The following is a 27,810-nucleotide window of genomic DNA, read 5'->3' as shown; positions in this document are numbered from 1 at the left end:
TTTGACGGAAGAAGGTGGAAAAGAGAATGTCTGGGGTGCGTGGGGTCCTTAATTATGATGGCTGCTTTGCTGAGGCAGCGGGAAGTGTAGACAGAGTCAATTGATGGGAAGCTGGCTTGCGTGATGGATTGGGCTACATTCATGACCTTTTGTAGTTCCTTGTGGTCTTTATCCTGACATAAGGAGAACGTTGCAAAGATGAGGAACACAGTTTGGTGTCACAAATTTAAGATTGGCAAATGGACGAAGAACACGTTCTTTATTGCCACGCATTAAGATCAGTGTTTAGATAAGCATCACACATTATATAGGATTACACACAAAAATGATGCTCAGATGAGGAACATCAATTGGGTCGCACATGAAGAATAGCGCTGAGGAGGTTTGGTGATGCCTGAGAAATCATTTCACAGAAAGAAGCATAGATTTTTCTGCTTGCTTCCAGTCCAATGTTTTACACCAATTATCATCATGGGCAGATCATGAGTGCAGAAGTGGAACAACCTTGCCTGAATAATGCTGTGAAAATGGGGTACAGCTTGGAACAATCACAAGTGGAATAGAAAACAAAAATATATATATTGATATTTGGTTAACTTATTGCCCCTTGCGATTATCATGGAGTGTTTTATGACAGGAGGTTATTTTGCTTTTTGTACCAACTGGAGTTTTTAGCTACTCTGCTGCCCTCTGGTTGTAACTGTTGAAGATAGGGAGAAGAATCCAGTTTACAGCAGTTGCTGTGATTTGTTATGTAGTTGCGACCTGCCGTAAGAAGATATATTTCCTGTTGGGCCTCGTGTGGTTGGAGTTTCTGAGGCTGCACCATGTTTAAAAAGTGAGTTTTACATTTGATACGGTTGTCTTTTACTCAGAAATAGCAATTTTTAAATCATGTTTAGAGAGCCAATTTTTGTTGGTTTGAACTGGTTACACTTCGTTTTCATGACTATTTTCCACCTGCGATGAATGGATCATTTAATGCACTAGGTTTGAAATATACTTCAGAATTTCTGGGGCTGTCTTCCTCCTTTTTAGCCGGATTTTATCCAGTTATTTTCTCCCTTCCTCCCAACAAAAACACGCGGATGAGCGTTTCCAGCTGAACATCTGCCTTGACAGGTTTTTTTTGTCACCAGAGCAGGTGTTGAATAATTTAAATGTCATTTTGTTTAAAAAGGACCAGTGTCCTTCCCCCCCCCCCGCCCCCCATTTCAAACAGAAATACAAAAGCAAAATAGTGCGCGATCCTGCCTTTTAAATCTGAAATTAAAAACACAAGATGCTCGAAATATTCATTCATGTCCTGACTGACAGCATTTGGGGGAGAAACTAACGTTTCAAGTCGATTACGGATCATCAGAACAGCGAATTGCAGTGGTTCTCAATGGATTGATCTGAGGGATTATTTTGGGTGTAGCAGCAGAACCATCGAGTTCCAGCACCAGCTAGTTCTCGGTTAGCTAATGGTAATGGTAAGTTTGTCACAGAGCCTGTGTTAATGTGGTGGATATGTGAAATTGGCCAGGGTTACTCCTTCTGATTTTATATGGTGACCTCAAATGGTATGCGGACAGTGTCAGCTTTGACTGATGTCTTCTGTGGTCAAAGTGCCTGCTGAAACTCACTGTCTGGGTGAGGAATGAAGAACAACCACTTGGATGAGGTACTTGATGGATACAGACAGTTGTGGAACCTCAGCAAAATCAGCATCCTTGGTAAAAGAGAGAACAATTTTGAAACGTTGTATATGGTGTCCAAGTGATTGTATTTGTTTGGAGTGGAGTGTCTATTGTGTTTTAGAAACATCAGCAATGACAATGATTCATTTCTTTTCTATCTTAACAGATTTGATGAGAAGGAAAATGTTTCAAACTGCATCCAACTGAAAACATCTGTTATTAAAGGCATTAAGAATCAGTTGGTGGATCAGTTTCCAGTCATTGAACCATGGTTAAACCAAATCATGCCAAAGAAGGACCCTGTAAAAATAGTAAAATGGTACAATTTAACTTGTTTGCATTCTAAATGTAAAGAAAATTTAGTTATTGTGATATTTCTCTTCTCTCTAAGTGTCAGTTCTGTTCACGTGGTTGGTGATCTGTGCAGTCCACACTTAAAGTCACGCCTGCCAATTCCATCCCATCTTTAATCATAGAATCATAGAAACCCTACAGTGCAGAAGGAGGCCATTCGGCCCATCGAGTCTGCACCGACCACAATCCCACCCAGGCCCTACCCGCTAATCCCTTTTTTTTTTACCCGCTAATTTACCCGCTAATCCCTCTAACCTACGCATCCCAGGACTCTAAGGGGCAATTTTTAACCTGGCCAATCAACCTAACCCGCACATCTTTGGACTGTGGGAGGAAACCGGAGCACCCGGAGGAAACCCACGCAGACACGAGGAGAATGTGCAAACTCCACACAGACAGTGACCCGAGCCGGGAATCGAACCCGGGACCCTGGAGCTGTGAAGCAGCAGTGCTAACCACTGTGCTACCGTGCCGTTAGAATCACATTCTAACTGCCATTTAACCCTTTCCAATATTCCTTTCTATTCACAAGCTTTCCTTGTGACTCTCAAATAATGCTGTTATTTCTCTTATAATTTCTGTCATTCTTATGCTAGTTCTCTCATTCCTTTTTATCCAATTCATTTTCGATACATTTTTGTACGTTAACTCAAAGCACTTCCAGCTAGCTTTCTTCCATTCCTGAAGTCCAATTTTCATATTCCTATATTGATTACACAAAAATGTAACTTTCTAATCGCTGACTTCATCATTTCACAGAATCATTTTCACATTATTTCTAAATTTGGTCACAATGTTTGGCATCTAAATCAGTGTTACCAGTAGATGTAGCATTTTAGTTTCAGTATGCTGAAGAAAATATTGCAAGATCACAAGATAAGTTGAGCTGTAGGAGGCCCTATAGTCCATTTGATGCCCTCTGAAATACAAACCGATCATCTTATTTACAGCATGTAGTTGTTTCTTAAATGCATCCAAGGCTTGACTGACGGTAAACACTGAGCTGCTAAATCCGGAAGGGAAAGTTGTACCAGCAGCCAAAATGGTTTTTTGCAATTTGTATATAATGAGGAGGTTTTCTGAAATCAGGAAGTGATGTCTCCGACCAATTGATGATTTTATATTAAAGTAAACAGTTATTAATGAAGAGAATTTTTAAAATCACATAAACACAAAAAAAGTTTCACACAATTAATAGTACATTTTAAAAACAGTTCCAAAAACGATCTTAGCTAAATTACACTCGGAGCTAACCTTCCCTTCTCTGATGGCAACAGTCCGGATAGATTTTTAAATCAATAGAATTTCAGTACTTTACGCACAATGCTGTGTTACACTTGGGATGTTCTCTGATGGTGACAGCAACCTGGTTCTCCAGGTCTGGACTTGTCAACAGTGTCTTTTGCCTATTACCAATCACCATGTTTTCTGCTTGAAGATATTACCAGCTTCCAAGCTATCTTCAGGGAGTTTCCCAGTTGCCCCTCGGTCTTCTGGGAGATTTAAGCAGCTAACCCCTCACACAGGCTTCAGTATTTTCTTAAATGTGTTCCCTCCCTTTGATCTCTCTACCCTTTCCCACAATCTCTCAGAAGTTCACTGTTACCAGAGCTTGCACTTCATAGCTCCTATATTTTAAAAAGTGAACTTACTCCATCTTTGCCTCACTTACTTACAATTTTACAATTTGTACACGTTCCCCTTTGTTGCCTTTAAATAAATTCTTATTTACGTTCCTCTTGGTTCCTTCTGTTCATAAACGTACTAAAACCACCTACTGATCCTTCCAGTCTCTGTTTCTTAATCCAGTTGCATCTATCACGCCCATCAGCCTGTTTTCAAATAAGAGAACTATTACTACCAAAAGAAAAATTTCATAATTCCTCATTTTCCTGACTCCTCCATATCTTTTACTTGGTTGTCCATTCATTAATTGTTGATTACCATCTGTATAAAAGGATAATTCCTGATATTTGATTTAAGTTAGTTCTCTGGTCCTGCTGCCATGCCATATTGCAGTAATGTTAAGTTTACTCCCAATCCTGTTAAGTATATTTTGTACTTCTATAAGATCTCCTCTGAGACGTTTCTTTTTGAGTCTCAAGATCTATAGCTCGTCAAGCCATTTGTCATGGTTTGTCTGTCACCAGAGATTGGCCTTTATTGCAGTTCTCTGCAATGCCTCTATTTCCTGAATGGTTCCAATATGTCTTGCGTATGTGTACTGTACGCTGGGCGTGATTTGATCTGTACATGTCTGGAGTTTCAAATTCTGCACTTAAGCCAGAATACATGTTATTTGATACTCTTAATATTTTAGATTAGTCAGGCACAAATGACGTACATGTAACTTTCAATACTTTTTTAGCCTTATATAGCTGAGAAGACAAAATTTGAAAGGATAAAACTTGTACTACTCAGGATAAGTTAGCATATTATCTTTCCTACTGTTACACTTTACTGAAATCTGAGTGGCAAGACACTGCTTGTATGTCATCATTTAGAATCATATTTGACTCCTCAACAGTGTTTCTCCCAGTCTGTGCAGCAGTTGGGATGCTACAGTTGATCTCTTTCTGGGCAGAGGATAGGGGAAAAAAGCCACTGGCCCCCTGCTGGAAAATGTGTGTATGTGGAAGTAGGGTGAAAACATAATCCTGATACCCTTTATATAGCTGAACAGCTGACTAACTTGGTGCTTGTACTTACTAAGAGCAGTTCTTGGTTCTATTCCCCAGTGTTAACAAACTTTAATGATGACCACAAAATTTGTGAAAAGGCAAATTTTAAAAAAATGCCAATTGTGCAAAATTGCAAATGGTGTAATTTTCCTGGAATATAACACAGTGTGAGATGGTGCCTGCGTGCTGCACCTTGGAATTGAAATGGTTTGTTCTAGGTTTGCACCTTGTTTTATCATGTAAGAGGAATAAGTATTTGCACAAACAATATGCAATTAAATTACACAAGTCCCCATACAGAAAGGACCTGTAACATGCTTCAGAAGCTTGTCAGTTGTGTCAATTTATTTCAGTTAGCGGCATTTTAATCTCTGGGTCAAAAGATTGAGATTTTGAGTCAAAATATAAAATGATATTGCAGTGTGACAATGGTGGAATGCTGAATTGTCGAAGGTGCAATCTTTTAACTGAGATTTCAGGCCATGGTCAAGATCTCAGTTCTCCTGTGGTTCAGGTGCCGTTGATGACCCCACCACAGTATTGTTTAGCTTCTCCACCTCATTGCTTATTCATCTCATTGCAGTTTGTGATATGTTGCTGTAGAATGGCTGCCTACTCCACTTCAAAAAGTACCTAAGATTCTTCAGGGGTTAAACAGGGTAAATATTGGGAGGTTGTTTCCACTCGGACCAGAGGGCGTAATTGCAGAATAAGGGCAGCTCATTTGAGAAGGATTTGAGGAAGAATTTCTTCTGAGTGGTGAATCTTTGCAATTCTTTACTGCAGAAAGCTGTGGAGGCTGAGACCTTGTATGTTATAAAGGCTGAGAATGGAATGGAGAGAAAGCAGGAAAATTGACTTAGTGAGTGTTAGATTAGCCATGATCTCATTAAATGGCAGAGCAGATGCGAAGGGCTGAATGGCCTACTCCTGTTCCTATTTTTTATGGTCTTGTAAGATGTGAAAAGTTTTGAAATGTTGTGGTGTAATAATGGACTGTGCAAGTATTCACTTCAAGAAATGTACATCTCCTAAGTGCATTATTTTATGAATATAGAAAATGCCATTGTTGTTTTTTCAACATTATTTCTGAGGGGGGGATGGTTATTTAACAAATAGCAGGATCTTTCTGTAACATGGGCATGATTATTTTTAACAGAATTATTATTTTCATAACTTGAGAGCCTGATACTCTTTTTTTTATTCTCTGCAGCCATGAACATATAGAGATCCTGACTGTTAATGGAGAATTGTTGTTCTTCAGACAGAGAGAGGGACCTTTCTACCCCACCTTACGATTACTTCATAAATGTAGGTTTACTGCCATTAAGTCTATTTGAGGATTTGTAAACTGACAACTTTTTACATTATGGAAATGATGCTAACTTTACCCAGTTTTGTCATAATTGTTAAGCTGCCGCCTGAGTGTATTATCATGAAATAATAGGTGCTACATTATTTTCTACATGCATTTTTATGAACTTTTCTCAGAGAATAATACAATGAGTTCGTCCAACATTATTTGTGGATTATTCTCGGAAGTGGAATTGTAATTTGGGAGTTGGGATGTCAATCTGAGTTCACGAAAGATAAGTAGTGTCTTCGAGGCAGGTTGTTCTATTAATTTAGGTGTCGTGGGTGTTGCTGGCAAGGCCAGCATCTATTGCCCGTCCCTAATTGTCCACAAGAAAGTGGTGGTGAACCCGTCTTGATTTGCTGCAGTCCTTGTGATGGAGATATACCTATAGTGCTGTTAGGGAATGAATTCCAGGATATTGATCCAGCAACAGTAAAGAAACGACATATTTCCAAGCCAGGATGGTGTGTGACACGGAGGAGAACTTTCACGTGATGGCCCAGAAGATGATGTTGGGGGGATTTCAGTAATGGAAATGCCGTTGAATGCCATGGTTAGTTGGTTGAATTCTCTCTTGAAGATGATCATTGCCTGGCATTTGTGCTGGGTTCTACCATTATTGCAGATGGGATGTTCATGAAGCATTCTTCTCCTGTTAGTTGCTTAATTGTCCACCACCATTCACAATGGATTGTGTGGCAGGGCTGCAGAGCTTTGATCTGTTGGTTGTGACTTGCTTAGCTCTATATCTACAGCACGGGTGTCCAACCTTTTCATGTGAAAGGCCACATTTCAACTATTTCCTCACTCATGGGGCTAGTGGGCAAACTTTCAGGAAGATAAGATAATTTAGGAATGGGAACAAAGAACAAAGAACAGTACAGCACAGGAAACAGGCCCTTCGGCCCTCTAAGCCTGTGCCGCTCCTTGGTCCAACTAGACCATTCATTTGTATCCCTCCATTCCCAGACTGCTCATGTGACTATCCAGGTAAGTCTTAAACGATGTCAGCGTGCCTGCCTCCACCACCCTACTTGGCAGCGCATTCCAGGCCCCCACCACCCTCTGTGTAAAAAACATCCCTCTGATATCTGAGTTATACTTCGCCCCTCTCACCTTGAGCCCGTGACCCCTCGTGATCGTCAACTCCGACCTGGGAAAAAGCTTCCCACTGTTCACCCTATCTATCCCCTTCATAATCTTGTACACCTCTATTAGATCTCCCCTCATTCTCCGTCTTTCCAGGGAGAACAACCCCAGTTTACCCACTTTGGGTAAGACCCTCCATACCAGGCAACATCCTGGTAAACCTTCTCTGCACTCTCTCTAACGCCTCCACGTCCTTCTGGTAGTGCGGCGACCAGAACTGGACGCAGTACTCCAAATGTGGCCTAACCAGCGTTCTATACAGCTGCATCATCAGACTCCAGCTTTTATACTCCATACCCCGTCCTATAAAGGCAAGCATACCATATGCCTTCTTCACCACCTGTGTTGCCACCTTCAAGGATTTGTGGACTTGCACACCTAGGTCCCTCTGTGTTTCTATACTCCTGATGACTCTGCCATTTATTGTATAACTCCTCCCTACATTATTTCTTCCAAAATGCATCACTTCGCATTTATCCGGATTAAACTCCATCTGCCACCTCTCCGCCCAATTTTCCAGCCTATCTATATCCTGCTGTATTGCCCGACAATATCCTGCTGTATTTCCTGCTGTATTTCCTGCTGTACAGGAACACCAGTTGGTAATTCATCCCTTCAAGCCTGTTCTATCATTCTATTCATAGAATCCCTACAGTGCAGAAGGAGGCCATTCGGCCCACCGAGTCTGCGCTGATCACAATCCCACCCAGGCCAAAACTGCCTTACCCCATGTATTTGCCCTGCTAATCCCCCTGACCAATGGCCAATCAACCTAACCTGCACATCTTTGGACTGTGGGAGGAAACTGGAACACCCGGAGGAAACCCATGCAGACGTGGGGAGAACGTGCAAACTCCACACAGACAGTGACCCGAGGCTGGAATTGAACCCGGGTCCCTGGCGCCTTGTGGGATTTGCACATTCTCTCCGTGTCTGTGTGGGTTTCCTCCCACAGTCTGAAAGACGTGCTGGTTAAGTGCTTTGACCTGAACAGGTGCCAAAGTGTGGCAACTAGGGGAATTTCACAGTAACTTCATTGCAGTGTTAATGTATGCCTTACTTGTGACTAATAAATAAACTTTTACTTTTAAAAAATCTTTACATATCTGTCAATTACCTTGTGATTACCTGACACCAGCTTATTCCTTGTGTTTCATACTATTTCAGATTTTTCTATCCCACCAGTGCCCCACTTCCACCAAACATCTGATGCATTGATAGTGTTCTGAAGCCACTTCCTGGGAGTGTTTGAGGGAAGTTTGGGATAGCCGTCTCGTTTGTCTGGCATTCTCTCTCTCAAACAGTTGGGATGATAGTGATTGGCATAGCCACAGGATCCAATTTCAGACAATGAAAGTATTTTGATTTCAGCTCTCGGAACCCATCACCTGCATTATTGGAGAGAATGTGGAGAGTGTGTCGTCCATGGTCAGACTGTTATAATTGGTATTCTGTCTATGGGTATAGTGTAACCTGTAAACTCCTCGAGATCTGCTTGGTGAGTCTTGTTCCCCCGAGAACCTCACTGAATACTGACAGCAGCTCCCTTGACGCCTCCCATTCTGCAGCCTGTCTTAACATTGCTGCTCCGGTCCTCAGGCTGAAAGCTACTACTTACCTCTCACTGTTCTTCCAATCACAGACTGTTTCCCTTCCAATGATCACAGCAAAAGTGGGAAAGAAACAGCCTATGAATGGCAGAGCAGCTCCTTATTGAAGATGTCTCTTCCACTTATATTTGTTTGTATTTTGAACACTGGTTGGTGGGCCGGATGGAAACCTTTAACAGGCTGGCCTGTGGTCTACAGCATGCTGCTTCTGTGGTCTAGCTTGTATGTAGCATTACCAGTGCTGCTTCTGGCATGCTCTCCTACACTCGTTGAACTCTGATTAGTCCCTTGGTTATTGTAGAGTGACAGACATGCTGAACTATGAGGTTACAGATTGTGGTGGGCTACAATTCTGGTGCTGATGGCTTTTAGTGCCTTGTGGAGGCCCGATTTTGAGCTGCTGAATGTGGCCCAGTGTCACACCAGAGTGCCGGGTGTCCTCCGTGTGAAGACAGGACTACATTTCTATAAGGATTGTCCATGGTTACTCCCGATGTGGAGATGCCGGCGTTGGACTAGGGTAAGCACAGTAAGAAGCCACCCAACACCAGGATAAAGTCCAACAGGTTTATTTGGCAGCACAAGCTTTCGGAGCGCTGCTCCTTCATCAGATGAGTGATGAAGGAGCAACGCTTCAAAAGCTTGTGCTGCCAAATAAACCTGTTGGACTTTAACCCGGTGTTGTGAGACCTCTGACCATGGTTACTGCTACCAGAGCTATTGTGGACAGATGCAATCTCCGACTGGCAGATTGATTAGGACAAGATCAAGTAGATTTGTCCCTCATGTTGATTCTCACCTGATGAAGAAGCAGCGCTTCGAAAGCTAGTGGCTTTTGCTACCAAATAAACCTGTTGGACTTTAACCTGGTGTTGTGAGACTTCTTACTGTGTTTACCCCAGTCCAACGCTGGCATCTCCACATCATAACTTGCGGAAGGCCCAGTCTGCAGATATGTCCTTCAGGGCTCGGTCACTAATGATGCGATTCCTCCAAGTCTTGTTCCAAGTGTGGGAGCACTGATTCACCTGATGTGGGAGGGTTGTAGTGGTAATCAGAAGAAGGTTTCCTTGCCTGCGTTTGACCTGATGCTATGGGACTTCATGCTATCTGTAGTCAACATTGAACACTCCCAGGACAACTCCCTTCCACTGTGCTGTCAGCACCCTCTGGTAGGTCTACCATGCCAGCGTGACAGGGATGATGATGGAGGAGCTGGAGACATTGTCTGTAAGATATGATTTTGAGTAAAACCATGTTGGGCTGTTGCTTGACGAGTCTATGGGTCAAATTGGGTGCAGCCCAACCTGTTTGTTGATGAGTTAAACTAAAAAAGCCTATGCTCTGCTTCCCGATCATTTCTTATCTTGTGGAGAGGAGAGGGGCCAGAAGACAGCATGAGATCATACAATCTTGAAATAGAACCTCAATGACTTTGAGGCAATGATAAAATCCCTTCCAATAATGTGTTTGGAGATAGTTGAGGAAAGGATGAACAGTGAAAATGAACAAAACTATGGAGCTGAAAATAACAGGTAGATTGGGGAAAATTAAGCACTCCTGGAAGGGGGGGGGGGGTCGGAGGTTTGGTGAGTTCACACGATTCTAGTGGGTGGCTAGAAATGCGTGGGAAGCCCACTAAAAGACCTCCACTTGAATCTCCCGGCCTGCTGCGCTACAAAAGCAGCGCAGCGGGCTGGGAGAATTGCTCCCATGAACTATATAACACACCAATGAAAAGTTGCTAGTTATAACCACATAGTTAGAGCTCAAATGCATTTGAGCAAGTGAACATGCTCCTAATTTTGAGATTATTAAGTGGCCAGTACAGGTATTCAGATGCATGATACCCAAAATTTATCGACCTCATGGTTAGCTTAATAATTAAACTCGGCTATCTCACGTTTTGTCTTGAATCAGGGTAACCAAATATTTTAACCATGATTGAAAGAAACAGCCAAGATTACCAACCTGAAACAGGGATATGCAGCATTCAATTGCTGTGAAAAAATAACCCATAGAGGTCTGATGCTTTCATTCCCCATAGCCAAGAATGAGCCGAGAAAATAGACTGACTTTGGGTTCAACAGGTGATCCTGAATATAAACAACAATGACCAGTATTGAAAGAGTATAATTTCCAGTTGTTGCTCCCATTAAATCAACCAAGGCATCAAATAGGAAGCCCATCAAGAATTGAGTATACACTGCTGCATCTGGTGTGTCAAAGAAGTGATCTTCTTGTTCACTGTGATTTGGAGATGGGCAGAGTGAATCAATCCAAAGTTTGCTCCTTTCTTGCACAGCGTGGATTTGATGTTAAATGCTGTTTGCCTCCTTGTCAGATCTGCTCTTGTGTCCCAGTAAATCCCGATTAGATGGCCATGGTAAGTGACATTCAACTATGCGTAAGTTTTGTCGTCTTGACCAGTTTTCTAGGTCATTGACTTTGGCTTGCAATGACACATTTTCCTTAATTGCTGCAGTCAGCTTGGACCCGGTGTGTAAATCCTGTCACTGTGGTCTCAATGTCGGTAAGGGTGTTGGCGTGAGAATCAACAGCTGAATGAATGGTATCGACAGAAGACCAAATAGAACCCAAGGACTCTTCCAGTGAATTCTTCAGCTTCAGATCCAAACTTTGTCAGGATTTGTCAAGCTGTGTGACAGGAATTTCACTCATATTTTCAGTAGTCAAAATTGTAGGGTAGCTGGCCACCATTTTAACTGCAGCTGTCTCGGCAGATGTGTCTTTATCATTTTATTTTTTTTTCATGCCTGAATGTTTTAAATACTTGGGCATGAGGCCTAAAGTTGGTTTTATATGGAAGCAAACAGGAATATATTGGCATGGTGAAAAGTTAGTAAAACACCTGTCAGGAGAGACATCGTGTGCTTTTCTTCTACATTGCTGAACCAGAAGTCACAAAGAATTCTAATAAATTTGTTTGGGCGTGATTTCCCCTTCATGAAGCCATGCTGATTCTGCTTGATTATATTGTGCATTATTAAATGCTCTGCTATTACATTCTTTATAATGAATTCTAACATTTTCCCAGTGACAGAAGTGAAGTTAACTTCCAGTTACCTGTTTTTTTTTCTCTCCCTCCCTGTTTGAATAGGTAGTTTTCCAATCGTTTGGGACGTTTCCAGAATTTAAGAATTCTTGGAAGATTAGTACTCGTACATCCACTATCTCTGTAACTACTTCCTTTAATATCTTGGGATGCAATCCATCAGGTCCAGGGGACATATCGGCCTTTAGCCCCATTAGATTCCTCAGTACTTTTTCTTTAGTTATGGTATTTATTCCCCCTCCCCCCGATTATTTAGTTTTTTTGGAATGTCATCAGTGTCTTCCGCCATGAAGACTGACACAAAGTATTTGTTTAACTCTTATTATTTCCTGATTCACGATTATTATTTCCCCAGTCTCAATTGCTAGTTTACCCATATGGTTTATCTTCTCCCTCCTCATTTTTTGGTCATCTTTTGTTGGTTTTTAAAAAGTTTAGCACAGCAGGCCGGGAGATTGTAGTGTCGGCTGATACGCGAAGTTCGCGTCCCACGACTGTCTCCCAGCGCTGGATTTCCGTTGGCATCTGCTCCGCACTGAAAATCGGCAGAGAGGCGCAAAGACCATTAACAAGGTCATTTTAATCTCACTTAAATGAGATTACCGGGCCCGGGACGGAAGTCTCCGGGCCTGTGAGCATCTCCTCCCCCCATCCCTCCCCCGCCAGAGTGTTTCACTCCAGCGGGGATTGCAGTAGCTCCCCACCTTCGGGGAGCTTGCGGCCCGATCCCACGAGAGTGAAGGGGGGCAATTGGGGACATCTCCAGAGGGTCGGGCGGTGGGGGAAGTGCCCCTGGGCATTGGCACTCTGGCAGTGCCAGCCTGTGTCCCTGACTGTCCAAGGGCCAAAGTGCCAATGTCCAGGGGGCATGGGGCAGTGCCAAAGGGGCGGGGTACATGGGGCACAGGCCTAGGGGTGTGGCCTGATGGGGTGGGGCCTGGGGCAATCTGTGGGGGTGGGGGGTCCCCCTGCCACTCTGCATAGGGATCGGTGGGAGAGGGAGGGAGGCCAGTGATCTGGGGGGGGGGGGTTGTGGACAGGACAGAACCGAGGGGGGGGGGGGGTGGGTGGACAGGACAGAACCGGGGTGGGGGGGGGGCGGTCAGGACAGAACCGGCATGGCGGGGGTCATGGAATAGCCAGCAATCGGGAGACCATCAGTGCAGGGCCACTGTGTATGTGCCAATCTCGTCACTTGCAGATCGGCGCATGCACAGTGGGCTCGCTCAGCACGCTGATTTCCGCCTCGGCAGTGGGAATAGGCCCCGTCCCCTGAAATTTAATGATATCCACGCTAGTGGCCTCTGCAGTGCACAGAGCGTGGGAGATTCTTCTCTGAACTCCCACTGAAAAAAGCAGTGTGAATTACTCCCGTTTTCATGCAAATTCGGCACTTAGAATTTTTTAAAAGAAGAATCATAGAATCCCTGCAGTGCAGAAGGAGGCCATTCTGCCCATTGAGCCTGCACCAACCACAATCCCACCCTAACCCTGTAACCCCACATATTTACCCTGCTAGGCCCCTTGACATTAAGGGGCAATTTAGCATGGCCAATCCATGGGAGGAAACCAGAACACCCGGAGGAAACCCATGCAGACACGGGGAGAATGACCCAAGCCGGAAATCGAACCCAGATCCCTGGTGCTGTGAGGCAGCAGTGCTAACCACTGTGCCACCGTGCTGCCCTGGGAGAATTCCACCCTGTATGTTTTTTCTTTCAATTTAATACTATCCTTAACTTCCTTGGTTGATTTATCCCATTCCTAGAATCCTCCTTCCTCACTGGGGTATGCCTTCGTTGTGAGTCATGGACTATTTTTACAAACGTCTTACCTTCACCTATATGGATTCTACCTCCAATCCAAGATCATTGTTCAGTATCGTACTTATTCCATCTCATATTAACAAAACTATCCCACCACCCTTTCCTCCTTGCCAGTCCTCTTGAAAAGTCACACATCCCTGAATATTTAGTTCCCAGTTTTGATCTCCTTGTAACCACATTTCTATAATAAGAACTAGGAGCAGGAGTAGGCCATCTGGCTAAAAGATCATACCCATTAACCTCAATTTGTGCCGTTGATTTGTTTATTTTGTGCCGAATACTACGTGCATTTAAGTAGAACCATTAATTTTGCCTTGTTGCCATTTTTGTACCTTTCTGATCCTATTTTTGGCTTTTTTGTTTGTACACTCTGTCCCTTCCTGTCTTGTAAAGCTGCCATATCCTTTTGCTTTGTTAGCCTACATATTCCCTTTCCAGAACCATCCCCCTTCAATTTATTTTAAAGCCCTTTCTACTTCCCTAATTATGCAGTTTGCAAGAACCAGCATGGTTCAGATGCAGGCAGTCCCAATGATACAGACCCCACCTTCCCCAGTGCTGATGCCAGTGCCCCAAGAATCGAAACCCACTTCTACAAGAGTCTTTCAGCCATGTATTAATTTCTCTAATTTTATGGCAATTTGCACACGGCTCAGGTAATAATCAGACTTGAAGGTTCTGTTGTTTAATTTAATGTCTCTCTATGCAGAACCTTCTGTTTCGTTCTACCTATGTCATTGATACCTACATGGACCACAACAACAGGATCCTCCCCCACCACTGCAAATTCCCCTCCAGCCCAGTCCTGAATCCTGGCACTGAGTCGCAGCACCACCGTCTGGACTCTCTCTCCTTATTATGGAGAAGAGTGTCTATCCTCCTCATACTTTCCCCTATGAGCGCTACCTTCTTGTGTTCTAGCCCCACTTGAATGGCTTTCTGTACCACAGTAACATGACTCATCACTCTGCAGCCCCACAGTCATCCAAACAAGCTGAAAGAACCTCAAATTTTTTGACCAATTGAGTGGCTGACACTCCTACCCTCTGGATCCTCTTACCTGCCTCAGCTGCAGTCACACCCTTTCCAAGGGTGACCACTTTCCAAGATGGAAGATTATATCCCAAGGGATGTGACTGCCTTTTGAAACAAAGCGTCCCGATAACCCTCCTTCTCTGATGTGTCACGCTGTCCACAGCGTCAATGACTCTGAGCTGAAACTCCTCAGACCGCAGGCACTTAGTGCAGATGTGTTTGCCCTGGATAACACCAGTATCCATGAGTCCCCACATTAAACTTTTAAAAGTTTAAATTTGTCCTGTTCACAAACTACAGGACAAATTTAAACTTTTGGAAAATAGACTTTGACCACTTGCCAGATATTCACCCGATGCCCACCAACAGCTCACCACTTTTCCCCTGTAAGACAGCAGAAACTAATTCCCGCAGCATGAAAAAGTTAGAAAAGCAAAGGAATTCTGCCCTCATTGAACTCCCTCTTCTCCCCAAACCCCCACACCCTGCCCAAAGCTGCACTCAGTGCTGTTTGCGCAGTGTCTGAATTTGTATGTTCTGACCAGAAGGATGAGCTGAGTCCAGGAAGAGTAGAGACCAGTTCCCACTAGTTTCCTTCATTAATTAACTTTTTCAGTTGCTGCCAGTACATAGCTTCTTCTATCCTCCTACTTGGGGCCCTGGATGAGACTTGCAAGTGAAAAAATACTCGCAGTTAAAATGTTAAACATAAGTACAAACGGTATTAGATTTTTAGCAACATATTTTAAATTTTCCTCTTCCTACCAAACCTCCCCACTCGTGATACAGTTTAATGGGGCAAAAAATCACTCCTGCTCATACATGCTTGCACATGTGCATGGAGTTTCTTTATTGCTTCGCAGACGGCAAAGCACCGTTGGCAGTGTAATGGATCTGCTATCTGTGTATCACACTTGACATGTTTTGCTCTCCGATTAGTACTTGTCGTTTAATCACAGTATATACAAATCATAATTAATATCTTATGGTCATTTGTATTCCTGGTTAAGTTTAAAACAAGCTGTAAAAATATTGGCATGTCTGTCAGTCCTAAATTTATTAAAGCTGTGATTTATTGGCACCCATTTAGCAACTCTGGTCTGAAAGTAATTTAGCGGTTACCAACATTTATTGAACAGTGGAAAGCACAAAAGCTATGGCACTGTCATTTGTTAAAAAGAATGGGGAAATTAAAATTGTTTTCCTTCAAATACTGATCAGCTACCGAGTATTACAAGATGCTGGCAAAACTGATTCCTGTTGGAAGAAAAGTTGTATTTTAAATAACAACATATAAAATTTAGAGTAATTTCACTGATTTCTGGGCTCAGGATTCCTCCACTTTTAGAGGTTGGTGCACCCCATTTTGCTGAACATACCATCCCCCAGATATATGGCCAGTCTCGTATGGGCTGGAGAATAGGGATTCTCATTATTGGGGGCTTATACCGTTAAAGGACAGGTGGGGAATCCTGGCTCAAGATAAGGCATGGCATGTTCAACTCCAGCCCTTTGACCCTTGTTTAATTGGCCCTGTAAATTTTTCTTCCCTGCATGTCAATGGGAATAGTACGATCTGATGAAAAGCCTAATATCCTGCCAGACTTAATCATGCCATCTTTTTGTATAATTTGAGCAGATAGAAAAAAATGTTTTTCTGATTTGTGGCTTAAACACACAACCTTTGGACACAGGTTAGAGTGCTACCACTCTAACACAAGCTGACACAATTTAAATAAACTTTGAATTGATTGTAACTTTGCCTAATACATGACACAGCTTTGTGTAGCACTAAATGGTTCTCAATTTTTGGCCAGTGGTACAAGTTGATCTGTCTGACAAACAGCCAGACACCTTAAAAAAAAAAACTCTCTATGTTGTACATTCAAGGTTACTACTGCTGATTGCTACATTCAAGGTTCCTACTCATGATTTCCACCCCACAACCCTGGTCAGCCATACAAGTGCATCTTGGATATGCATAAGACTGAGCTCTGATGCTACCCCTGACAGTCCAGGGACATTCCAAACGCATGAAAAATGGCCAGTGGACAAGATCAGAGCAGAGTCAAAGCCTCAGGAGAGGAACAGACAAAAATTGAAAAGAACCATCTTAAATTGACGACAGAAGTTTTATTTGCCAAGTTCCTTTGGAAAGAATTTATGGTAGATTAGCCTGGATTATTATTAATAATTTATGTGCAAACATGTCTTGAGGTATGTATTTTGTGACTAACAGTAATTGGGCTGTAATGAAGATGTTTAATTTTGAAATGTTTTGTGTAAGTATAATGTTATCGATCTCCAATTCTTCATCACAGATCCTACTATCTTGCCACATCAACAGGTTGATAAAGGGGCCATCAAGTTTGTGCTCAGTGGGGCCAATATCATGTGTCCTGGTCTAACTTCCCCTGGAGCTAAGCTTCACCCAGCAGACACTGACACTATAGTTGTATCCTTGATGTGACTCATTTATTTACCAGAAACCAAAAATGGGTCATTTTTCATAAAATAAAGAGTATTTATTAACAGGAAGGCTGATTCTTCCGGGTAAGTGTGTTGCCCATTGAATTGTTTTATTATCTCATCTTCATAGCAATTGCAATTTAACGTGATAAGATATTAGTCTTTGAAGAAGTGATGATATATGGGGTAATACTTGGGGTGAAATACTTACCGTAGGGTATGATGTAGGTTTCTTGTGGTTGACTAACGATTGAGCAAGATCTTTGACACATTGACAGGTTTCGATTTTGTTCCTTTCTATTTCAAACACCGCCCCCTGAATCCATTGACTTTTGCAGGGGCATTTTCAGCCTTCCACTATTTTACCTATGTGAATGTTATTTATATATCAACTTTGATAGTGAGTGTTGGCTTGCTACTGAAGTTGTGAGTTAAAATAGTGCAGCCACTTTCTATCCTCACCTGATATTGATTCATGCATTTTGCAGCATGTTCACTCAAAGCAATTGGAAGAATGAAATCTAGTTGTTCTTTCTCTCACTATCCCAGATGTACTGAAGTCAGTTGTCATAGTGTAACTGTTGCCCTGACTGAGATCTAATAAACTTTATTAATGCATCAAAAAAAATGTAAATTCGGCAAAGCAACATTGATACAGGACTCTTTTCATTTCATAATCCAGGAAATTCATAAATAGCTTTTTTAGATTATAGAATCATAGATTTGATTCTATGATCATAAATCGCCTTTTTAAAATCCCAAATGTGCGAATTGTATTTTACTACTGAAAAGAACAAGAAATATTGCTTAATGCACAAAGTCAACATTAAAAATTCTTATCACTGCGTGCATCTCCTGTCAACTTTTCTCATTCTAAATTCAGACCCACCACTGATGGTGGGGTGGGAGGGGGAGGAGTGTAATTACTTCAGAGAGTTGATGCTTCTTGTCTTCATCACTGATGCTTGCTGAAACATAGCTACATTCTCCTTTCATTGTTTTTCTTTCCTGTCCTACCTCACAGGACACGTGTTCCCCATAGTTTACGAATTAATCCATTGGGAGAGTTCTTTTACAGTATTTAATTCTTGAGTAAATTCATGCCCTTATTTAGACTAGAGTAAAAGAGAAATATTGAAAAATGGACTTCATACAACCTTTGTCAAACATTCTCTTTTTTTTAATTTGAGAAGATCATTTTTTTATTTCATTCATGGGATATTGGTATCATGTCACTGGCTAGGCCAGTATTTATTACCACTGGTGATTGTCTGTATGCATGTACTTTGCTTTTTGGTATCTTCCTTAACTGAATATTCTTAAGGCTATAATGGCAGAAGGCAAGCAACATGCCCTCTCGGTGGGAGTTATGAAGATGCCAGCAGATAAAATGTAAATATTTATTAACTTTGGTGTTTTATTGTTTTAAGGAGAATTGAATCATGCAGTGACCTTTCATCCAACTATAGCTGATTGGGAAGATAGCAAGATTGAGTTTGAAAGTCTCAATCCAGTTCCTAGTAGGTATGGACCCGTAAACAAAAGTGTCCTCAATTACACATACATGACAATCTCACATAACTGTAAGATGTTGATGTGGTACGCTGTGAAGAGTGTTCTGAGGTGAGAATTGAGCAACTGGGGCCATTTTAACCTCCAGGTCAGGGAGGAGGTGAAAACAAATCCTGATCCAAGCTCCTCTCCAACCTTCCTCCTTCCAGTCTTAGCAGTAGGTGGGGATCAGGCAGACAAACAACCAATCCATTCTAGAGAGGTGATTGGTCTTTCAGTTTTTATAATGAGGTTGCATGCCTCATTGTTATTCCTCATTTGAAATTTTACCGTGGTCATGTTCCTTGAGCCTTGGAAAACCTCGCAACTAAATCTAGGGGAGGACTGTTAGAGCTGCAGGAGGTGAATGAACACCTCACCCTTACTTAACTGACAGTGCATCCTCGATCGAATTGTTCCCTGTCCAATTGGACGTCAAGTTAAAACTCCATAGTATGCCTTCCTGACTTCTGGGCCTGTGGATTGGGTAAGTTAAAATCCAGCCTATGCTGTTGCAATAGAGACGAGATCTCTGCGTTTATACCTGTGCCCCTTTTTACACACTTTTATTCAATCCTTTGGTCCATAGTTCAAAACATACAGGATCATTTCATTCTTGAGTGAATTTAAACTTTGAACTGTGCTGACTTTTCAAAATTTCTAAGTTTTCTATTCTACTTGATTATTCAACCAGGAAGGATGGCTGTTTATTCAGAGTAGAAGTTGAGCTGACAAAACGAAACAAGAGTTATGATGGGATGCGAGTGTCATTGTCTCAGAGTATATACTGTCCATCCCTAATTGGCCTTCAGATGGTGGTGGTGGTGAGCCTCCTTCTTGAACCACTACAGCCCAGGTGGTGTAGGTACACCTACAGTGCTGTTGGGAATGCAGTTCCAGTATTTTGACCCAGTGACCATTAAGGAGCAGCAGTATAATTCCAAGTCACGATGGTAAGTGGCTTGCAGGGGAACTTGCAGAGGGTTGTATTTCCATGCATCTGCTGCCCTTGTCCTTTTTGGTGGTGTAGAGGTCACAGATTTGGGAAGTGCTTTTGAAAGACCCTTGGTGAGTTGCTGCAATGCATTTTGTGGATGGTACACACTGCAGCCACTGTATGTCGTAGTGGAGGGAGTGAACATTTAAAGTGGATGGAGTGTCAAAAAAATGGGCTGCTTTATCTTAGATCGTGTTGAACTTTTATCTCGTTGGAGCTGCACTGATTCAGACAAGTGGAGAATATTTCATCACACTCCTGATTTGTGTCCTGTGGATAGTGCACAGGGTTTGGGGAGTCAGGAGGTGAGTTACTCATTGCAGAATTTCCAACTTCTGACCTAATCTTATTTTGTTTCCACATATCAATTGACTGCTGATAGTGTTTGGTACTGGTTTCCATCAACACTGAGAAACAAACTGTAATGATTTCTCATTCCTTTGGAGGGACATGCCGCAGAGTGCTACCAGCAGTAATGTTGGTTTAGCTTATCTGCCCTGAAAGACCATCAGCTGAACTGTCAGTAGTTATAGGACAGATTGATTAAAACTATTTTTTTGCTTACCTGAGCTGCTGCCCTTGAAAAGTAATTAGTTGTGTGTAACATCTTTTGATTTAATAAAATGCGTATAAATGCAGGGATTTTTATAAATGTTGACATCCCAAGGGTTACTCATTAATGGAGCAAACATTAGTTTTCAGAATTTTGGTACACTTGCCCTTCAGTTTAAACTACTAGCTAACTTTAGACGATTTGTAAATGCATTACTGAAAATGTCTTTGAAGCTGATTTTTGGTATTAGTTGTGGCAGTATCATTATGGATTCCGCTGGTTGAATTGAAAACAACCCCTGCTCAAAATTATATTTTAAAATAGATGAAAGAAATTTTGTTCATATACAAATGGTCAAATCCATTTTGATTTTACTTTGTCCACAGCGAGCAAGTCAACAAAGGTATTGGAATTGAGAACATGCATTACTTAAATGATGGCCTTTGGCACATGAAGACATACAAATAACACAAATACCAGCAATGAGATATCTGCTAGAAAGAGAACATGGACAGACCCAGCTGCAAGACATGGAAACATTGGCAGTGTTGGATTTTAAGAGTTGTATTTTTTTAATTTTGCTTTGTGTAAACCCAACACTTCAAGGTGGGGGAAGAAAACAATTTTGTGTTCCGTCTGTCCTGGATTTATTTTAACCTATTTAAACTTGTCCAACTTACAAAAGGACTTGTAATCACATCAAGGTATGCGGCAGAAAGAAATTGGCAACAACTTGACTTAAAATCAAATATCACAATGTAGATGTCTTTAGCTTGTATAGTGGGTTTGTACAAACATGGTTGCATAGTTAATTTCAAATATGTTCATTAAATTAATACCCAAGATTATACAAGGTTTATCTTTTTATAGAACTTGGAGATCATACTTTTACATATCACAATTGGAGGGTTATGATACATTTTTAGGCTTCATCTGGGTATTTCTCTTATGCTGTATGGGAAAAACCTTACTCCAAGCAAACTGGTGTGTTATATTACTGACATGATACTTGATAGTGTAACATTAAAAATAGTTGAAAAATAAACTCAATATTTAAGATTAATGGATAAAATAAGCCTGTCCGGTCATGATCTATATTTCAGAAAGTGGCAGAATAAGCATGGTTGAGGCGATGTAATGGATTTATTTAAAATACTGGGTCGTCAATAGCAATAGATAATATGCCAACTATCTCCTTTTTTACTGAACTCGAACTATTGCTACCTGGGTTTAAAATATGGTGAACCGATTTGCTATTGATAATTTTGTAGTTATCAGATATTTATAATCTGATTTTTTTTTTCATCATCTGAATCATTGAGCAATCTCTTATTTCTCCATTCCCTTTCACATTTCTTCTGATTCTACTAAAATCTGTTTTCTCAAGTGATCTGCTGTGAAATTCCAGCATTTTTTGCTTTTTGGGATCCTTTGCATCCCTCAGAACAATCTTGAACATAGTGTCTTTAATGTTTTACTGAGCTATATAGGGAAATATTAGGGTATTTGAGCAAAAGCTTGGGAAGTGATAGGTTTTAGGGAGTGCCTTTAAGGGGGAGTGGGTGGTGTAGAGTTTCAGGGAAGGAATTTCAGAGCTTAGGGCCTGGACAGCTGAAGTCATGGACACCAATGCTGGAGCAATTAAAATAGACCAGAACTAGAGGAGCTTAGAGACTTAAGAGGTTTGTAGGGGTGGAACAGATTATAGAAATATGTGCTCAGGCATGCAGGGATTCCATGCAACAATGAGAATTTTAAGATAGAGGCGTTGCCTGACCAGGACCCAATGTAGGGGGTAGATCAATATTCAGAATTGTAATGGATGAACAGGATTTGGAGTGAATCAGGATATGCGCTGCAGACTTTGGAAATGTCTGCACTATCAGCATTTTGCAAGTCAATTTGCTGTAAAGTAGCTTACTGTTCAAAAACATACAAATCTATATATATCTACATGTTTCAACTGTCTTTGATAGGCTAGCAATTACTTCCTTTAAAATTTGATACCAGCTCATATTTAATTAAGAAATAATGAAGGTAGAAATCAGCTGAACTCTATTCACTGGTCTTTTTACTTAAGTCTTGTTCCACCAATTTAAAGGCACAATGCTCTTTTTATTTTTCCTCTGCCTTCTGTCTGTATAGACACTGCACTTTTACGAATGCTTATAGTACCCCTCTATTTTCACTTTTGTGCTTATGCAGCTGCTTGTACTTACACATTTCCTTTTCTCTTCTGGCAGGAGTGTGTGTTATGCTGCCAACTGAGTTGCTTCCATTTTTAACTAGTAAGAGAACAGCTTCCATATCAACCCTACACATTTTAAAAATCAAAACTAACTAGCCCTGTTCATTAAACATCCCTCATCTCTCTTTAATTTTAATTAAGCAACTATTGTTAATTGTATAAATTAAAATTGTGTCTACAAGTGGGGGGACTCATTGGATAATTACCTGTGCACATCGAGACACTGCTGGTGGGTTATAGTTAGGAGTAATACATTTGTAATGTTTCACTTTGTGACTAAATTTGAAACTGCAAAAAGAACTGACTTCTGATCTTCATTAACTGACTATAAGAAGTTTAACATGGTAGCAGAGAATGATTGCCTGAAAGTGAAGGTCGGAAATTAAAAATTTAAGGCAGATTACAATGAGTAGCTTTTGTGAAGAATGGTTGGAAGCAAGTGTAAATTGTCAGGATATGATTCTCCCTCCCCGAGCCTGACCATTATGACCTCAGTTCTCGGAAAGAGCAGATGGAGCTTTTGGAGCAGATGTCTGCTGCCTTGAAAATATTCCTGGGGAAACAGTCCTTTTCAGCAGCAAAAAAAGGGCACAAAAAAGATATTGCATGTTGTCTCAAAGGATTGAGGCACTTTGAGATCATCCAGATATTGGATGCAGGTGCCAGTACAAATTTGAAAGCATTTTTAATAGATGTGGATACCAGAGAAGATGACAGGAATGGAGCGGTAGTAGGTGAATAAACCCCAGAAATGATCGGGGAACAGGTAATATGTGCTTCAGGTATCACTCAAAATATCTGTGATGAACTGTCCAAAACTGAACATTAAGGTTCTTGAAGTGATGCATGACACAGAATTCAGAGGCTGAAGGAGATCATGATCTGAAGGAATTGTGCCAGTCGCAAGTTTTAGTTCGATGAGTGCATTAGTTGCGGATCCATTTAATTATATGGTGTTTATATAGTGGTTGCACCTGAATAGCATATGTAGAACACATTGGTTAAAATGTTATCCAGAATCATTCGGTGATGAGGTTTGATGTAAGAACAAGGAATATGAAAGTTCTACTTGTTTTAGGTTTGGGGATGACAACACATTGTCACTAAAAAGCGTGGTGATTCCATGAAAGATAGCTGGAGTAAACCACTTTATTCATACTTATTGAATCTCTAGTGCTGTTAAGTAAGCTTTCTATGAAAAAACATGATCAAACATTTGTTTTCTGAAAGACAGTGGAGTGCAGTTTACTCAATCAGCATTGTTGTATCCCCTAAAGCCACACAAATAATTCACTAACCCTTGTCAAAGATTTAAAATCCTGCTAAAGAATAAAGCTTGGTTGATGCTGAGAATACAAGGGTTAGAGATTAATGCACAATGTAAATTACATAAAAGGTATCAGAGGACACCCCCATGCCTTATTGTAAGCCTTCCATTAGCATGTGACTTTTCATGGGATAGTTATAATGGATCTAAATGTATGGGACAAAGACAATTTTCATTTTACACTTTGTGCACAGAGACCAGATATATTACTGTTGGGAGACTAATGGCAAGGACAAAAGAGTTATTGTAGATAAAGCCACGGAGAAACAGATAGGAACTGCACTTTATTCATTCCAGGGATGTAGGCTTTGCTGGCTAGGCTAGCCCATCTCAAGGCTGGGTATGGACAATAAATGTTTGCCTACTGATGAAGTTTCTGACTGATAATGGAGGGGGAATTGCTCATGATGAGTTTAGGAACATGAACATTGTGTGATTATGAATACCATGGCTGAAAGTCCCTTCAGAAAATGACTCCAAAAGGAATGGTGTGGTGATAAATGAAATACTGCATATAATCTCAGATGATCAGCCAAACTTCAAGTTGACAACTCCAATGGTATGACACGGTTCATGCAAATAATTCATTTTATATGATTGGAAGGTATAGGCCGTATCAATTTGTCTCGGGGAAGAATTGCAAATTTTCTTCTGCGCTGGGTGATTGTCCTCCTGCCTGATCATCCGTGATTTGTTTTGCTCAATTGAATACTTGAGATACAGGGAGAGGGTCTTTCATCAGGGTTGAGATCTTGGAAAAAATCCAAAGAGTTCTGAGGCATATAAAACTGTCCTAGATAGACTTTAATTCTGGAGCGATGGTGGATTAGAAAAGAGAGATTTTTAAGAAATGGAAAGGTCCTGGTAAGGTAACAGGGTGTAATGGTAATACAGTAAGTAGTTAAGGAAAACAAATAGAATATTATTGTTTAGTAAGAGGAGAATTGATTACAAAAATAGGAGGGATATGCTTCAGTTGTACAGGGCATTGGTGAGATCATATCTGGAGGATTGCGTTTCCTTATTTAAAGAAAGGTAAAAGTGTGTTAACAGTACAGAGAAGCTTTACTAGACTAATGCCAGGGATGGGTGGGTTTTGTCTTATGAGGAAAGGTTGGAGAGTTTAGGCTTGTACTCAGTTTAGAAGAGGAAAAGGTGACTTGATCAAAACCTTTATAAGGAGAATATTGACAATGTGGAGAGGATGTTTTCTCGTCAGACAATCTAAAACTAGGGGTCACTATTTAGAAATAAACAGCCGCTCATTTGACGCAGAGTGGGGTAGAAATTTTTCTCCGTAGGGTATAATAGAACCTTGGATCACAGGCCTCACTAGCACACTTACCTTAAGACATGGGAACAGCAGAATTGGTAGATTAAGCAGTTAGCTAAAGCAGCAATTTCAAAGGAGGAATGTCTTCACGAGAGAAGAAAAGACAACACATTTGATTAGTTTAGACATTGTAGTTGCATGGCATGCAAGACAAGTTGTAACTTTATTGGAACATAAACTAGCTTATATAAGATGGCTTATATAGTGCAATACTTTAAATGCATGCATGTTTGGAATTAAATATTTTCTTTTAGCAGGTTAACTAGGAGTCAGTGTGCAATAGAAGGGACAGTGGCAGCCTGGATCTGAAATTTGCTGTGTGACAGTGAACAGAGTAATGGTGAATGATTGTTTTTCCACTAAGACACAAGTGCGGCTTTGGGCAGAACGTGGAAGTTTGGCGAGAAGAGGGAGTTTAGTGAGGACGATACTGCTTTGTACTCCTAACTTTTTCATCCTGTAGGAATTACGTTTCTGCAGTTCTATGGGGGTGGAGGTGAGCTGTTGATGAGTATGTGGTGAATGTCTGGTAAGTGGCCAAGGTACATTTTTTTGAAGGTTTGAATTTTTCCTGCAGTTTATGATAAGATTTTAAAGAAAATAAATAATTGAATAAAAAAGTAACTATTTAAAGATCATAAGTATGGCAGCCCAAATGATGCATCAATGCTGCAGCATGAGGGAATTCATGGATACTGGTGTTATCCAGGGCAAACATGACTGCAGTAAGTATCTGCAGCAAAGCTGAGTCACTGCGGTGGGGTCTGAGCTGTGGACACTGACATCAGGGAAAGAGAGTTACCTGGACGCTTTATTTCAAGAGTCAGTCATACATTTTATAGAATAAAATCTTCTGGTTGGGAAAGTGATTAGCGACAGGAGAGTGTGACTGCAGCTGAGGCAGGTAAAGGGACCCAGAGGGCAGGACTGTAGCAGTATCAGCCTCTGCAATTGTCCAACAGGTTTGAGGTTCTTTCAATTTGTTTGGATGAGGGGTGGTGGGGTTGCAGGATGAATGAGCTGACAGACTATGGCACCATGGTACAGAAAGCCATTCAATGGAGGGAGCATATAGGAATGTGGTGGTAGTAGGGGACAGTATAAAGAGGGAGATTGACACTGTTCTCTGTAGTAAGGAGCGAGTGTCCAGGCGGTTCCAGGGTTCAGGACATATGCTCTGGGCTGGAGAGGAACTTATCATGGTCTATGAAGGTACCAATGCCATAGGTAGAATGAGGAGTCAGGCACTAAATTAAACAACAGAATCTTCAAAGTTATGTCTGGATTATGACCTGTGCTGTGAAAATTGGCACAGGCACGTAAAATGAGATGAATACATATAGTTCAAAGACTGTTGTGGCAGAAGTGGGTATGGATTTGTGGCGCACTGGGGAAAGTGGGGGCTGTACCATTGGGAAGGCTACATCTGAACTGTGCTGGGACCAGTGTTCCTGCCAACCGCATAACTCAGGCAGTAGAGATGGTTTTAACCTAAGTAGAGGGGGGATGTTTCTGGAGTGGGTCTATGTAGGGTTACAAAGCAAAAAGGTATGGCAGCATTACAAGGCAGCTATTTAGGTAATGATGACCAGGGTGTGACAAGAAGGGCAGGGTGTCCAAATATAAAAAAGATGACAGAAATAAGGCCAATAAGGGAAAAAAAAGTAAAATTAATGGTTCTTAAGTGTTGTTGTATTCGGCACAAAATAAATGAATCAACGGCATAAATTGAAGTTAATGGAAATTATCTTATAGATGTGGTTACAAGATGATCAAAACTGGAAACTAAATATTCAAGTATAAATACTTTTCATAAGGACAGGGAGGAAGGAAAGAATGGTGGAGTTGCTTTGATTGTATGAAATGGAATAAGTACAACTGCAAGAAATGACAGATTTAAAATTACTGACTAAAGACTCAGAGGTGACATGAGGGAAAAAACTTCTTTCAAACAGCAAGTGGTTAGGATCCAAATTGCACCCGAGTGTGTGCTGGAGGCAGATTAAATTGTAGCTTTCAAAGGGGAATTGGCTAATTATCTGAAGAGAAAACATTGCAGGGCTATGGGGAAAAGACAGAAGGAGTACTAGCTGCGTAGCTCTTAACTAGCCAGCATTGACATGACAGGGCGAATAGCAGCCTTCTGTGTTGCAATCATCCTAAGATTCTATAACATACATTTGAATTTTAAAATTCTATTTCATAGAAAATTAAGAGACTACACCACAACACTAGCTATTGAGCCACAATTTTCATAGAAGTATTCCAATATTGGGTTGAGTTTTAAAGTCTGTACAAAAATATCAGTGTACTTCTAATTAATTGAACATTTTGTACTTTGTCACTTAATCATCTGTAAGGTATATTTACTAATAATTTTCTTGTAATCACAAAGGATACTCTCAAACCTTAGATTATAAAGTGACTTGGGATATATTTTTAAAAATTGCATCAGTATGATTCAGTTTGGAATAACCCGTATTGAAATTATTTCAATAAAGGCTGAATATCCAATTTCAAAGATTGGTTCACAGTTTAGACATGAACGTCACTAGGAAAGGT

At 41.1% G+C, this 27,810-nt stretch overlaps 1 protein-coding gene across 1 annotated transcript; it reads left to right on the top strand.

Annotated features, from left to right (window-relative positions):
* The first annotated feature begins 739 nt into the window (after positions 1-739).
* Positions 740-21,199, top strand: mcts1 (MCTS1 re-initiation and release factor). The gene is made up of 6 exons (XM_078211384.1): positions 740-838; positions 1,849-2,001; positions 5,931-6,028; positions 17,092-17,225; positions 18,564-18,631; positions 20,727-21,199. The coding sequence occupies exons 1-6, from the start codon at positions 828-830 to the stop codon at positions 20,806-20,808; spliced, it is 546 nt and encodes a 181-aa protein (XP_078067510.1). The 5' UTR covers positions 740-827; the 3' UTR covers positions 20,809-21,199.
* Positions 21,200-27,810: the final 6,611 nt, after the last annotated feature.

This window comes from Mustelus asterias, chromosome 4 (genome assembly GCF_964213995.1).
Source record: "Mustelus asterias chromosome 4, sMusAst1.hap1.1, whole genome shotgun sequence".
Classification (NCBI taxonomy): domain Eukaryota; kingdom Metazoa; phylum Chordata; class Chondrichthyes; order Carcharhiniformes; family Triakidae; genus Mustelus; species Mustelus asterias.
This window is presented reverse-complemented; position numbering and strand designations above follow the sequence as displayed.

Coding starts and splice junctions, on each gene's coding strand:
- mcts1 (XM_078211384.1), top strand. Junction 6,029..17,091: donor CTTACGATTACTTCATAAAT/GTAGGTTTACTG, acceptor TCTTCATCACAG/ATCCTACTATCTTGCCACAT. Junction 17,226..18,563: donor CAGACACTGACACTATAGTT/GTATCCTTGATG, acceptor AATATTCTTAAG/GCTATAATGGCAGAAGGCAA.